Below are 14367 nucleotides of genomic sequence, written 5' to 3'. Positions count from 1 at the left end.
ACCAGCCCTGCCTGCCAGCCTCACAAGAGGAACTCATCCACAAATACTTGGAGGCTACAGGGCAGCTGCCTGCGAAGAAGAACAAGTGGAAGAGCTGAAAACTGTCAAAACTACCACACTGTATACTACTGGACTTTGACCACCGTCCCTCATCTTTACACACATTTCTGCCCATCATCAACCGTGACTCGACAGGCCATGAAAAACTGACATTTTACTTTCGTAGCTATTTTTCCTCCCAAATGTTTAGCATATTTATGACCTTAATTTTAGTACCATGTGACTGTATTGGTAAGGAAAGCTCAGTGTTTTGACTTACACTTAAAATGGCTTTTATACTATGTACAGAATGGTCCTGATGTAATAATGACTGAAACAAAGCTATATATATATATATCGGTCTTTTAAAGTGTAGTTCTTTCTCTGTGCAGATCCATCACGTCTCAACAACTTCTTACAAACACTTGATTCTTGGAAACCCACATTTTTTTTCGTACAGCAGCAGTCTGTGTGGCAATGTTGTAGATACTTCACATGAGAAATACAATTAATAAGCTACAAAATACATGAGAACCATTTAAGCTAAGCTAGTAACTCCTTACCTGTCCAAGGATCTCGGTTTTCTCCACTGTCTCTGGTACACTGTTGGGGTGAGCCCTCGTGTCCGCTGAGTCAGCTTCAGGTCCGACGGTCACACTGGGGCTCCCACTTATCCCAGTTAACACAGCGAGAACCACGATGATCCTCAGACTCATTATCGTAAGCTGTAAAACACAGATGCTAGAGAAAAGGGGAAAAACACTTCTGTGAAAGAGCTCAGGGAGGGAAATGACCCTCCTATGAGTGTGTGGAGTTATATAACAGAGGAGGGAGGGAGCAGAAAGAAGAGACTGTCCAGATCTTCCTGGCACAATCTGTTTATTTTTTTCCACTCTTAACTAAACAAACCGCTCCACTTCATCTGGTTCTGTTCTTCCTACGTTCTCATGCAACTCACTTGAGCTGTCAGCCCCTAAATGTTCCAACAGCCTCAGAGAAGAACTAATTAGTTTAGGAACAGTTATCCCATTAGAGCAGCTGTGATTAATGTGTGAGCTTGATGGGTTGCAGCCTCGCCTGGTCCACAGTGTGCTAGTTTAAATGTAGCAGGATGTTCAGTGGGCCAAATTAAACATCTCCTGGCAATTTGGGGGAGTTAAAAATGCAATATCTACACAGTGTGAAATTTATGAAGAGTTATGAAAACATCAAAACGAAAAGTAGCCTAATCACAGTCGTCAAAATCCAGCATTCAGCAGAATATTCTCACAGAATATACTACCTCACTGTCTGATCATGGACCACAGACTGGGATAATGATAAGCTAAATGGGTTTATTTATTGGTGTGTCTCAATATTAGTTTTTACATTATGGTCAAAAAGCTGGAGTCAGATTTTGTGAACAATTAATTTTGCTTGATTAAAAAAAGGAGAATTTAAAAGTGGAACGATATCATTCCCCTTGAGATTCAATGTGTGGGATATTCCTTCATGTTATATAAAGCCATAGACTTCTTAAAATCAGTCATATTTCTGACTGATAATATACTCTATGGATGTTTTTAATAAAATGAGATAATTGCTCTTGCTGACCATTTTTCAATCATTATAATAGTTTCAACAGAGAGGAAGTTTTAAGTGTCAAGAAACCTTTAATGGCAATGTGTTCTACAACATTAAAATTGACAAATGATCAAAGTCAAAACAAACATACTGAACCAAAAGGCATTAAATCATTACTGAGTCCTGCTGTGTTGCAGTTAATGTAACTGAAATCCCCTGAATAACACTACAAAAAGCTACATTACTCATAAGAATAATTCCTCTTATCAATAGTGTGTACAATATTCTGTAATAATTGGTGGACATACACTCCACAAGCCACTTTATTAGGTACACATGTACAGCTCTGTCATAAATTGTGCATCATAAAAGTAGATTTTATGGAAGAACACTTAAATTGTTCATGTGTATTTTGCCACGGAAAAAGAATATTGGAAGATAATAGCTCAAAACTGCATTTAAGACACAGAGCACATCTCAGTCAACTTGCTCTTCTTCTTCCTCTTCTTCACACGAGGCACCTGATGCAAAACTGCTGCACTTTGAGCGTCATGTCCACTTCTAAAATGTGTCTGAGAGACTTGATTCTGCTGTCTGTTACATTCACAATTGTTATGTCCCAGCTGCGCCTCCCGGGGAAGATTATCAATAAGCTCGTAGAGGGTGAAGATGCTGAAGCAGATTTCATCGTAGGCAGTTTTGGTGCCACACTCAAACAGGCAGGCGAAGGCCACAGCAGGCGGTGCACCAGGTGAGGGGGGCAACTCTAGATAAGCGAGGTCAGAGTAGGCGCTGGGGCCCTCGTAGATCACCCAGGGGCCGCGCCAACTGTCTGGATCACGGGGAAACAGGCTGAGGAACACGCCGAGATCCTTGCGTGCGGTGGTCCATGTTGGGTGGGAGTATACTACCCAGGTGGGGGTGAGAAAATCTGGATGATCGGGTGTCAAGGGTCTGGTGGAACCAGAGGTGGTGCTGTTCGGAGATGGAGAAATGGTGTGGCTTGAGTTAGTCATGCAGGACGTCCAGTGTCTGGAGTGAGGTTGGTGTAGGTGATTGTCAAGAGAATGACGTAAATGTAACGGGGCAGGAAATCCCACAATGCTTCCATGGCAACCATTCCGAGGCTCCACCAGACGCTGCACCAGCTGGCCCTCCTGAAACACCGCTCCATCATCCAGACTGAGGGCCTGCACCCTGTATCCGAGAGGGCTGCGTGCGTTACAGTACAAAACATTAGTCCCGTCCTCTTCATCCACCGACACCATTTGACACTCCACGCTCTCCGGCCCCGGCACCGCCTCCCCGAAACGCCACGTCCGCCCATGAGTGTCACTATGAAAGCAGAAGGCGTGGGGAGTGGTCTGGCAGAGCTGCCCAAAGCACTCTTTGCACTCGATGTGGTAAGCGTAGGCAGGAATCAGCAGACGGCCGGACTTCAGCTGGATACCATGGCCCGGGCCGAGAGCGAAAGTAGCCCATTCTGCAGGGACAGAGGAGGAAGTGACAAACACGAATGAACATAAGGGGTCAATATATCTATCGCGTCCGTCTTGAAACAAAATTCCCGTGTCCTTATGTACATTGAAACAGACTTTTGTCACTGTAGTTATTTCCCCCATCGCTTACATTGAAATCAAGTTAGGATGGGATGTTTTTACCGTCAGGATAGTGAGTATGGACAATCACCAGCGTCCTAAACAGGTTTAAGTGTAGGCCCTGCATAATGAGCATGTGAGAATTGTTTTGAAACTTATTTGAAAAAAATGTGAACCTATCCTTTAACAGGTTTTGTTATGATTTAATTGTTAACAGTCCAAAGAGTGATTTTCCATTTTTCATTTTAGAGGCCTGAGAACGTAAAACTATTCAGTATTTCACAATAAAAAAAGAAAAGATTTAAAAAAAATCCCCCCAACAAATCTAAAAATCAAATAATCTTAATTTTGTGTAGCATACTTCAGTTTTTCTTTTTTTTTATATCCCCAGTTTAGGGACACAGCAGGATAAGTGAGCATTTTCAGATTGATAGTATTCACTTGAATTATAACACTCCAGATAGACAAGTAAAAGAAAGCACCACAATCTTTCTTGTCAAAACCTGGCGCACACATTACCCACAATGCAACCTGTCCACTGATAGTTTATTGTCTGAGATTGGGGTGTGTTATACTTGTGGCAGCTAATGTAGCCTCGAGTTGCTAGCCAAGTAGAGATGAGGAGCGGGCTACAGAGGTCTGGTAACATCACTTCTTTCTAATTTCACACCCTCAGATTTTGTTTTTTCTAACTTGTAGTCTTCAGCCCCAACAGATTCTGAATCAAGTGACATGACTTGAGGCAAGTTATCAAAGAGCTCCCTCTGGAACCACTAAAGGCTTTATACAACAATATTTATAGCATATAACAATAAACGCTTTGACTTTAAAGTCAGTGAAGTTCCCTCGACAGCTTTCTATAATTGTAATAATCAGAACAGCACAATGGATGACAGTTGGAGGGTGGATTTTCCCTTCAAGAATCCCTGACCTTTGATAGTATCTCCTATGACCCTCTTGGTTAGGTCGGTGACAGGACTCCAGGTGTCTCCATCGTCAGTGCTGCAGATGTAGCAGAAACGGGTCACGTTCTTCCCCGTCACCAGCTGATAGGACTCTGGGGTGTGGCCGAGGACAGCGATGAAGAACAAGAAGAGAGTACCTGTGAAATCATCGTACACCGGGCACGGGTTCATGGACCGGTGGCCTGGCAGGAAAGCAGTGCCCAGGACACGCATGTCCTCCCACTTCAGCAGCAAAAAGACAAGGGAGATTAGAAAGGAAGAGTCTAAAAGATGTAATATTTCGAGACACAGTGGTGGAAAGTAACAACGTACATTACCTAAGTACTGTAGTAAAGTACAATTTTAAGGTACATGTACTTTACTTGAGTATTTCCATTTTCTGCTCCTTTACACCTCTACTTTACTACATCTCAGAGGCAAATATTGTACTTTTTACTCCAATACACTTTAGTTACTAGTTACTTTGCAGATTTAGATTAGTAATACAAAATATTTTTTTACAAATAAATGATGATGTATTATTATAGATTAAGATTAAACTTGATTGATCCTCAGGGAGAAAATTCACAAGCTACCCAGAGGATAAAGTATATAAAGTAGGTGAAATTTGCTCGACCTTTAACAGTCAACATAAATGTGATGAACAAATGAATGCATCAATAATTATAATCCAATAATAGAATATAAATTATCCTGAAGTGGGCCATTCTGCATGATGAGTACTACGTTTGGTAATTTACATACATTTTGGTGCCAATACTTTGTACTTTTACTTAAGTAAAGATTTGAATGTATGACTTTTATTTGTAACCCAGTATTTCTACACTGTGGTATTGTTACTTTTACTTTTTTTTTTAAGTACAATATCTGAGTACTTAAACAATATATCTAAACAGGTATAGTAGAATGCCTGAGAAACAACATGGTTCAAGAAAAAGACAAACACAAAGAAAGGTGTCTGACTCAACACTGACTGACCTCCACATAGTTCCTGTAGAAAGTGCCTTTCTTCATGACCAGCAGGTGAGCCTCCGAGTCGGATGGACTGAGTCTCTCCTCGCAGAAGGCCAGGAAGGACCTGGAGCGGGACAGGTAGAGCAGCGCTGGGACTCTGTATGTCACTCCGTTCGGCTCCTTGTGGAAAAGCACTGACCTCGCTGGGAAATAGGGTAACCTCATACTCTCCGGCGTGTGAATGTTTCAAGGTAACTCCAAATCTTCTGAGAAGCAGCTAAACAAAGATAAAAAACAAACAGGAAAGTAGGTTTAAAAAATATCTATACTGTTCAGTAGGAGATACATAAATGTATATACAAGTTAAAATGTTACTGTGAACTGTAAACAGGGTCACAAATATTGACTGGGAGTGCAAAGAGTGCCAAAATAAATACTTTGGGTAATGTAATTAGGTAATTTATAGATATACAGTAGGTGGTTTATGTATGTTATATACATGTATGTATAAAGCCTGCTTAGATATAAGCCATAATGGATCATATGTACACGTTATTGCACAATTTCTATATTGTAATGTTTCATTTAACTTTAATTTAAGAGATGCAGCATCAGCATCTGGTTAGGAAATTAGAGGAAGCCATTAGAGTCTTTATGTCATTATTCACAGTGTGAATTCTGTTTGCTATCTCCTGCTTTTGATCGTAACTGCCAGACAATTAAAGGCCCACATACATTTTAATTTAAGCACAATGTCCTAAATATGAATTACTCTAAAATATGACACTTACCTTACTCCAGCCTTCACAACAGCTTCAATAGATAAAAAATAGAAATAAAAAAAAATCATCCCCTTACTGGTGTTATGGGAAGGAGTAGTACAACTGACAAACTCTCAGGAAACCTGCTGACAAATTCACACTGCCTATTCTCAGCAACTACAGTATCACAATTTAACAACACATATACATCTGCTTAGCGAAGGCTTCCTGTGTAACTGCATTACAGAAAGCGGATGTAGCATCTATCAGGTCGTGAGAAGAAAAAAAATGAATGCAGAGTACTTATATTCAAAGTGCCCTGGGAGAACTGCTGCTTCTTTGTGAGGATATACAGAATGGGTCAGCATTTGAATATTGTTTGTGTGTGTGTGTGTGTGTGTGTGTGTGTGTGTGTGTGTGTGTGTGTGTAAGCCATGGCCTCTCCGCTCTGTTCCCTATTCAGTGTGGCAGTGTGGCATGCTGTTCACTGACCCAGAAATGGACCCGCTCATCAGATCTACAGCTTTGGATGAATCAGCAAAGAGCAGGCATTGTGGGAATGAAGGCCCACTAAACAATGATTTAATGATCTGCCTCCTCCGTGTCCTACATGCTTTTCTTTTTCATTTTCTGCAGAATGTGTAGCAATTAATGCATCTACTGTTGACTTGTATATATATATATATATATATATATATATATATATATATATATATATATATATATATATATATATATATATATATATAGACTACTTTACAGTTTACAAATCTTAGTTCAAGTATTTCCAAGGGGCTCAGTAATATTGTAGCCTACAGGACATACAGCAGAGAAAATCTGTTTTGCCCTTGTGCCCTGAACTTTCTATTCAGGTATCATTTCCTCCCAGTATAGTTTCGTCGATTAAATGTTTTAAATACAAAATGTAGTAAACTGGATTAGGGTTAGGGCAATTGTTGGTGCTAAAGGTCTGCCATTGGTGGATTTTATTTTTTTAGGCTGCCAGAGAAATCCGCCTGTCATGTCAAACTCAGGGCACACAAAAAAAACTTCTAAACATATATGATGTCATCAATGAGCGACCCAACCCCACATGGGCACTTTTATATATGTCAATGCCAATGCATGGGCAGCCCACTGAAGTTTTGACGACACTTAAATAAGGTAGTGTGATTCTACGGTCTTGACGTTATGGAAATTGTCACGACGCTGTTATAAATTGTTTTCAATCGGCAGATTAACAACAACATGTTTAATATCGCAACCAAACCGTCAGCTGAACAGGAAGTTACATGTTAGCTTTTCAGGCTAACAGCAGAGCTAGACCACCAATGACTGTTGGGTTTTATCTGGTTTAACATATGTTTGCAGCAACTTCTCAATTCTAATACCTTCATACGTCTATTTTTGTGTAATGCATGTCGGGTTTACCCGTCTTTTAAGTAATATGAATGCATACACTGATGCTATTTCTCACGGTTATTACAAGAAAGCTATATTAACATACACTTAAGTTTATTGGGTAACGTTAACGTTACACCTAGCTAAAAGTAATTAACGTTAGCTTTAATAAACAGCTCTGCATTGTTATTTATATCCTACCTTCAAGAGGGTTATAATCAGTTTAGGGCTGCAACCAATGCTTATTTCAAAATCAAGTCATCTGATTATGTATTGTATATTTAGTCTATGAAATTCCAGAAAATAGTGAAAATTGCTCATACAAGTCACAGAGTCCAAGTCTGCCTTTCAAATTGTTTATTTTGTTCAACCAGCTGTTAAAACCCAAATATATTCTAATATTTTATTAATGGAAAATAAAAAATAAATAAAAAGCAGTTAATGTTATCATCAAGAAGCTGGGACCAGAGAATGTTTGTGACTTTTGCTTGAAAAACAAACCGCGATTAATTGAGTCACTAAATTGCTGGGGATTATAATTTTTTTTGTCAATTGAGTGATCATCATCTTGATCAGTTTTTGTTGAAACTGTTTTAGAAATACTGCTGTACAACTAATTTTGGCATACATCAGAGATGTTAAAGCAACAACACAAACTAATGTATATTTTGTGTTCTTTTGCAGGGTCAGCATGGCCAGACAGTGGTCTGAGGGCCACTCCACATCCATCCTGTGTGTTGGGGCTTCTTCAGGCCCCGAGGGTCTCCTCGCTTCCGGCTCTGAGGGTGGAGAGTTCACGGTGTGGAGCCAAGAGGGGACCATCATAGGCCGTCTCACTCTCCCTGGTGAAGAGGACAGCACGAGTGTTGTGTTTTCGCCTGCAGTTCCGGGTCAGCTGTATGTGTCACATGGAGACACAGTGAGTGTACTCGACCCCAGAAACCTAAAAGGTCCCGTGGAGGAATTTCAGGGTGCAGGAGAGGAGGAGATCAATGCTTTGGCACTAAATGAGATAGGTTCAGCCCTGGCAGTGGCTGATGACTCCGGGGCAGTCCGGGTACTGGAGCTTCCTGGGGGAAAAGTGTGCAGGACTCTTCGTAGACACACTAACATCTGCTCCTCTGTGGCTTTTCGGCCTCACCGGCCCAATAACCTGGTGTCTGCTGGACTCGACATGCAGGTAAGGGAGAGGACCATTTGTGTCTATGTCATGTACCAAGACTACAGTGCTCAGCATAAGTGAATACACCCATGCTAAAGTTGACTAAAAAAAGGAATAAAAAATGATCTTTTGGAAATTGATCTTAATGCCTTAATTAAAAAAAATGAGGAAAAATCCAACCTTTAAAGGACACCAATTTTCTTTGTGAATCAATAATATATCGTAAATAAATACATTTAAAATTAAAATACAGGGGGCATAAGTAAGTACTGTAATGGAAGTTTCCTTTGCAGCAGGGGTAAAGTTTTGAAAGTTTAGTAAAGTGAAACAAATAAGACAGTAGGAGACTAAACCAAGTTAGGTTTTTGTATTTTATTAAAAATATATTTGCAAATATAGGAGCAACATGATTTCACAAAAGGCAGCAGCCCCGTGTGGAGTCAGTCCCTCAAATGAGTGAACAAAAACACTAGGCTTATATGCATCTTCAGAGTGACAGCACACACGCACTTGGCTTATTATGATGCTACAATTTTTACAGGCAATCTGATACACATGAAGACAATCAGGAAAAAACACAAGCGACATCTCAGAGCCATCTCACCTCCTCCTCCCTGTATGATTTTTACCCCCCCAGTTACATCTCAAATAGCATGGGAAAAACTGAATAGGCAGAGAAAGATAGTGTACTGTGACCTTGCACCTTTATCGGTTCAGGCCAACAGTGCTCACATTATGTTCCAGACTGGATGTCTCACTTAGTTAGAATCAAAATCTACATGTGGGAATGAGATAAACTCTCTTTCAGTATTGTAAGAAAATCAAAGTAGAAATAAAACAAAACAAAAAATCCAAGGAATTATGCTTAAATGTAATTTTGCCATTACAGTACACCCCTATTAAAATAGCCCCTCATCATCACATACCCTTCACCATATCTCACGATTGGCATGGGGTACTTTCCATAAAATCCTCTCTCAATGCAAATCAAACCAGCCATTAGGCTAACTGAAATAAAACCATGCCAATCTCTAGGTATGGTGAAGGGTATGTGATGATGTGGGGCTATTTTAATTCCAAAGGCCAAGGGAACTTTATCAGGATGCATAGTATCCTGGATCCATGAAATAACTGCCCTTTAAAAATAAAAATGTGCCTGCCTCTATGGGAATTTAACATAGGGGTGTACTTACTTATGCCCTCTGTATTTTAAGGAAGAAAGTTTTAAGGCATTAAGATCAATTTCCAAAAGATGATTTTTTTTTTTTTTTTTTTTTTTCCTCTTTAAGTCAACTTTAGCATGGGTGTATTCACTTATACTGAGCGCTGTTCCTAATGCCGATTTATTTCACCTTTTTTTGTCTCTTCAGGTGATGCTGTGGGGTCTGCAGAAGACACGTCCTCTTTGGACCCTCAACCTCCAGGAAGCAGCAGAGGAAGAAGACGACCATCAGCAGCGTCCCGGTCAGCTTTTCAACCCGCCACTGGTCCACTGTGTCTCTGTGGCGAGCTGTGGGAACATTTTGGGTTGTGCGGCAGAGGACGGGCGGGTGCATCTGATGCGGATCGGCAGCGGCTCTAAACTCGAACAGCAGGGAGCAGTCAAGGCCCACAGTCAGGGGGCCTCACAAGCCCACTTTGTTAGTTTCCTTTCCCACCCTCACTGGCTCGTCACTGGGGGGAATGACGGCCAGGTCTTCCTGTGGGACCTCAGTAAGCACCCAGTGGTGAGTCCCGAGGCAAAGGCCAAAACTGGAGCGACCACAGCCCCACGCAGGAAAAGTAAGAGCAAGGCAAGGAGAAAAGAACAATCCCAGGAAAAAGCAAAGACCTCACCGAAAGTTGAAGCACAGAAAGAAGAAGTGGAGGATGAAGTGGCAGCAAGTGCTGAGGAGGTGACAGAGGAGAAGGCTGGGCCTCAACTGAGCATCAGTCATGGGGACAAGGTGAACTGGTTGTGCCCTGCTGTGCTGAAAGGAGAACCCAGTGTGGTGGTCGCAGATCAGAGCTCCAGTCTGACAGTCTACCCTCTGTCTCGACTATAGATCCACACACTGTGTTCTTTCATCTTTTGTTCTCCTTGTAGCAGTACATTATTTTGACCTTATTTTTAGTTTACATTTTTGAAACTTTTGAGTATACTTTCCTGTGTTTGATGCTGTTAGAACCGGTAGCATCAGTATTTGGACTTCTGGCCTAAATGGTGATTGTGACAGTAGGATCTTGCTTTCCTTTTAATAAAAGCTGAACTTGTGGGCAGAACCGAACATAACTGGTGTTCCAGAAAGCACTCCAAAGTGGAAGGTAAATATTTACAGAAGAAGACAATTATCACAGAAATCAGTTTTATAGGCATTTTCACGCAATATTCAACAAAATAAATGTGCAATTGTTTTTCAGGTCTTATATAATGCCAGATTTACTCATTGGTGAGTGGCAGGGGTGCAGCCAGATGTTGTAAATATTCTGGGTCCCTTACTGGTGTGCAGTCCTATAAAAAATGTCAACCTTTGAAATATATGCGTTTTTGTGGATTGTTAAACTACCACATCATAGTCAAAATAAATTCAGCATGTTTAATTAAGTCTGTGGCGCTTTTGTAGAGTAAAAACATCTCAATCCAAACCAGGTGCCAGACTAGAAAGACAAAGCAGAGCGAACTGAAAGCTGTTCCCAGGTTGTGACATTTCAAACACAAAGGAAAAAAAATAATTTAAAGCAGTACCTTGTGAGATATTTTTGTCTGTGTTATATCATGTTATCTGCTTATCATTATAGACTGAATCCTTTAAACACCAGACAGACTGTAGCTTCTGCTAACATTTAAAAATTGTGCTGTTCCTTTTTAAACTGAACTTCATTTGCATCAATATCCAAAACTTTATATAAAGCCAGACAACCACAAAATAATTCATTGCAAATGCACTGTATTCACGCAACACTTTCAAACAAGTAAACTGTCATTCTTTTGCAAACAAGAATAAACACTTTTCCATGACACCAGCAAAAAAGGCTGACTGTTCAAATTAATGAATAAATCCAATTCACGCCCATCTGTATTCACAAGGCAGCTTATAAATCCGATGAGACAAGTTTAAAACAAAAATGGTGACAATCTGTGGCAGCCTATAACCATTTTTCTTTAAATAATTGCAGCAACAGCAAATATTGTACTTGACCGAAATTCTTTAAACTATGTATTTTCTGAACAAGCCAAATAAAGCACTTAAAGGATGATGTTCACAGTAAGATTTGCACTTTATAAGCACATGATCATTTCTCAGCACTGCAGAGCGACCAGACAAAGAGCTACATAATTTTTCCGTTACATTACTTTTCAGTCTTTTTGGTGTTTTTTTTTTTTTGATAGAATATGCCTCAAAAGTTCTTCCACCTTTAATGTAATAACGTTTTACATTGACAGCCAGCACAGATAAGATGTTTGACTGGTTACTCCTGTCAAATAAATCCTCCAGTGAGATGCATTTGTCATCCCTCCTTTGATTACGGAGGTGACCGTTGACGTTGATCAGAGGTCTGTGCCTTTCAGTCAAATTCTGCACTGAGGATGTTGAGTTGCTGACTTCACAGTTTAGCCAGGCTCTTCTCCAGGCTCTCGATGTCTGCATCCCCCTCTTCACCCTTGCTGCCGCGGGCGCTGCACTCCACAAACTCCACCTTAAGGGGCAGCTGGCTGAACTCAAAGTCCTTGCCTTTTTTCCCCAGATAAACACTGCCGCCCACAAAGCCGTCCTGAGAGCTCAGGGCTGCAGAGCGGGTCACTCGCAGGGTGTTCCTATAAGAAACGAGAGACAACGTAAACGTTATCAATTATGAATTGCAGGGTTGGTGGTTTCATCTCCTGCTCAACTGTCCTTGAGCAAGACACTGAACTGCTCCCAATGGCCAGCGCCTGACTACCAAAACATTGACAAACACTAACACGTATAATGAGGAACATTACATTTGTGAGGCAACAGTTATGTCAACAATTAAACGAGGAAATTATAACAATTGAGAATTTGAGGTGTAAATTTGTGTGGAATTTGCCTGAAATAAAGATGTTTTGCAAATCAGACACAGTAAAAACAAATGCCCAAAAGACAGCAAATATATAAATGACTTACAATTCCTTTTCCAGCTGCTGCTGAATCAGTTTAGCTGATTTTGCCATGGTGATATCTGTAAAATGAAGACACTGGTAAATGACGCTGCCATATAACAAACTAACCACTTTAGGGTAAAGGCTGAAAATGAAGAACAAGCAAAGTGTAGATAATAAGGTATGTTTTCACAGCAAAAGGGTTGCTGAACCTTGTTTATTGCATGCCACCAGGAGAGCTGGGGCATTCCTGGAGATCACAGTGTCCGTCAACAAGATGTACAGAAACTCTGCCACGTCTCTCACCTCCTTCTGGAAAATAGCGCTGTCTATTACAAACACAATCGCTCTGAAGAGAGTGATAGAGAGTGACAATGAAAAAGAAGGGATTAGTTACTTGTGAGTTACAAGAGCAAGACATACTTTATTGATCCCCGAGGGTAAATAACTGCTACTGCAATCAATCAGGTCACTGAACTTTATCTCACTAATGGACAGAAAATAATGTTACTCAGACAGGCCGGCCTGCTCTTACCGGGCTGCAGATTTGAACTTCTCCAGGTACTGAGGGCGAAGACTGTCATGTCCTGGCAGGTCAATCACAGTCCAGGTGCTGCCCTGAATACAGGATGGGGAGGGGACAACTGTAAACCATGTTCATTATGAGAACATTATAACTGATAATGATAAACTGTTCCTAACTTACCTTTTCGTTTTTGGCTTTGTATGGAGCACTGCTGTCAGTGATGGAGGTCTGGGTGCGCTTGAACTTTCCTGACAGCAGCTGCCAAAACATGAGGAAATGCACAATCACTTAACCATGCATCAGTCTCTCATCAGCTGGGCCCGCTATGATTGACAACGTGGACATGGACACCACGTTTTGGCTGCATCAACTCACCCGGGCGAAAAGGAGAGTTTTCCCGGAGTCACACAGTCCGACCAGCAGCACAGCACTTCGGACGGTTTTACTGGAGAGAAAGTACTTCAGAAACACTGGAAGAAAGAAAGCAGGGACTTATTTCCGACTTATTCTTATCGATTCCAAATAGGCTGTTGTTTACTAACCAAAAGATAACGTTACTCAATAAAGTAACTTCCGTGAGAAATACGGATGTGCTGTGACAGCTCTTGACGTTTGCTTTAGCTTAGCAGTTAGCTTCCCAATCTTGCTAACTCAGCTAATGTCTTTAAAGCACACGTTCGTTGATTAAATTAACTACATAGCTAGCTAGCTTAAATGTAAACGCTGAATGCCCTGCTTGCAAACCTGCTTTCCAACAACCCAACACTTTGTAGCTAACTTTGCTAAAATAAACGCTAGGCCTAGCTTGATATAAGCTAATGCTAGCATGCTAAAAACTTACCACAGGTGATGACAATGACCGCCAGAGCGACGATAACTCCGATCAGAAAAACGGGGTCTTGGTCTTCCAGCTGTTGTCGCAGAGATTCAATGTAAGGTTCAAATGGGTTTTCTGCCATTTCCACGTCTGCTTTCCCACCCATGTTTCCACCGGTGCTGTCTGCCTCCATCTGTCCGTTCAAGCTAATCTGAGAGTGGGACACGTCTCCTTTTTTTCCTTGTGAGGCATGTACAGAGCCTGCAGCGTCAGCAGGGGGCGCTGCCGACCTCCTGCTGACAGAGCCGTATACACAGTATAATATCTAATATACGGCTCTGCCTGGTGAAGTTCACTTCTTTCCAACGTTTGTTTCTAAACTGGCGGAGTGCTGGGACCAGTCGTCTTCCCAACAAAACAAAAAACATCCGTTTGATTTCACTTTTAAAAAATGGAGGCCAATTCTGTCCAGGGAAAAT

General features: G+C 41.1%; 5 protein-coding genes across 5 annotated transcripts in view; 2 read left to right on the top strand and 3 right to left on the bottom strand.

Annotated features, from left to right (window-relative positions):
- Positions 1-401, top strand: part of gfm1 (G elongation factor, mitochondrial 1) — a 21157-nt gene extending 20756 nt beyond the window's left edge. Inside the window, exon 18 of the mRNA XM_028572971.1 lies at positions 1-401. This exon is cut by the window's left edge and continues 34 nt beyond it. Within this exon, the coding sequence (XP_028428772.1) occupies positions 1-98 (98 nt within the window). The 3' untranslated portion in view covers positions 99-401.
- lxn (latexin) overlaps positions 1-1038 on the bottom strand; it is a 9881-nt gene extending 8843 nt beyond the window's left edge. The window contains exon 1 of the mRNA XM_028572972.1: positions 603-1038. Coding sequence (XP_028428773.1) covers positions 603-755 — 153 coding nt within the window. The 5' untranslated portion in view covers positions 756-1038. The remainder of the gene's footprint in view (positions 1-602) is intronic.
- A 1022-nt stretch (positions 1039-2060) lies between these two features.
- neu4 (sialidase 4) lies at positions 2061-5344 on the bottom strand. Its single transcript, XM_028573476.1, has 4 exons — positions 5144-5344; positions 4132-4387; positions 2626-3085; positions 2061-2577 (listed from the first exon to the last, which is right to left on the bottom strand). Exons 1-4 carry the CDS (start codon positions 5342-5344, stop codon positions 2061-2063), a joined length of 1434 nt encoding a protein of 477 aa, XP_028429277.1.
- Positions 5345-6957: 1613 nt separating this feature from the next.
- On the top strand, positions 6958-11023 carry wdr53 (WD repeat domain 53). The gene is made up of 3 exons (XM_028573477.1): positions 6958-7044; positions 7966-8461; positions 9814-11023. Exons 2-3 carry the CDS (start codon positions 7973-7975, stop codon positions 10486-10488), a joined length of 1164 nt encoding a protein of 387 aa, XP_028429278.1. The 5' UTR covers positions 6958-7044; positions 7966-7972; the 3' UTR covers positions 10489-11023.
- srprb (SRP receptor subunit beta) lies at positions 11005-14210 on the bottom strand. The gene is made up of 7 exons (XM_028573478.1): positions 13913-14210; positions 13447-13541; positions 13252-13329; positions 13081-13163; positions 12758-12894; positions 12571-12625; positions 11005-12239 (listed from the first exon to the last, which is right to left on the bottom strand). The coding sequence occupies exons 1-7, from the start codon at positions 14079-14081 to the stop codon at positions 12029-12031; spliced, it is 828 nt and encodes a 275-aa protein (XP_028429279.1). The 5' UTR covers positions 14082-14210; the 3' UTR covers positions 11005-12028.
- Positions 14211-14367: the final 157 nt, after the last annotated feature.

This window comes from Perca flavescens, chromosome 3 (genome assembly GCF_004354835.1).
Source record: "Perca flavescens isolate YP-PL-M2 chromosome 3, PFLA_1.0, whole genome shotgun sequence".
NCBI lineage: Eukaryota > Metazoa > Chordata > Actinopteri > Perciformes > Percidae > Perca > Perca flavescens.
Note: the sequence above shows the minus strand (reverse complement) of the source record. Positions and strands in the feature narration are given on the sequence as shown.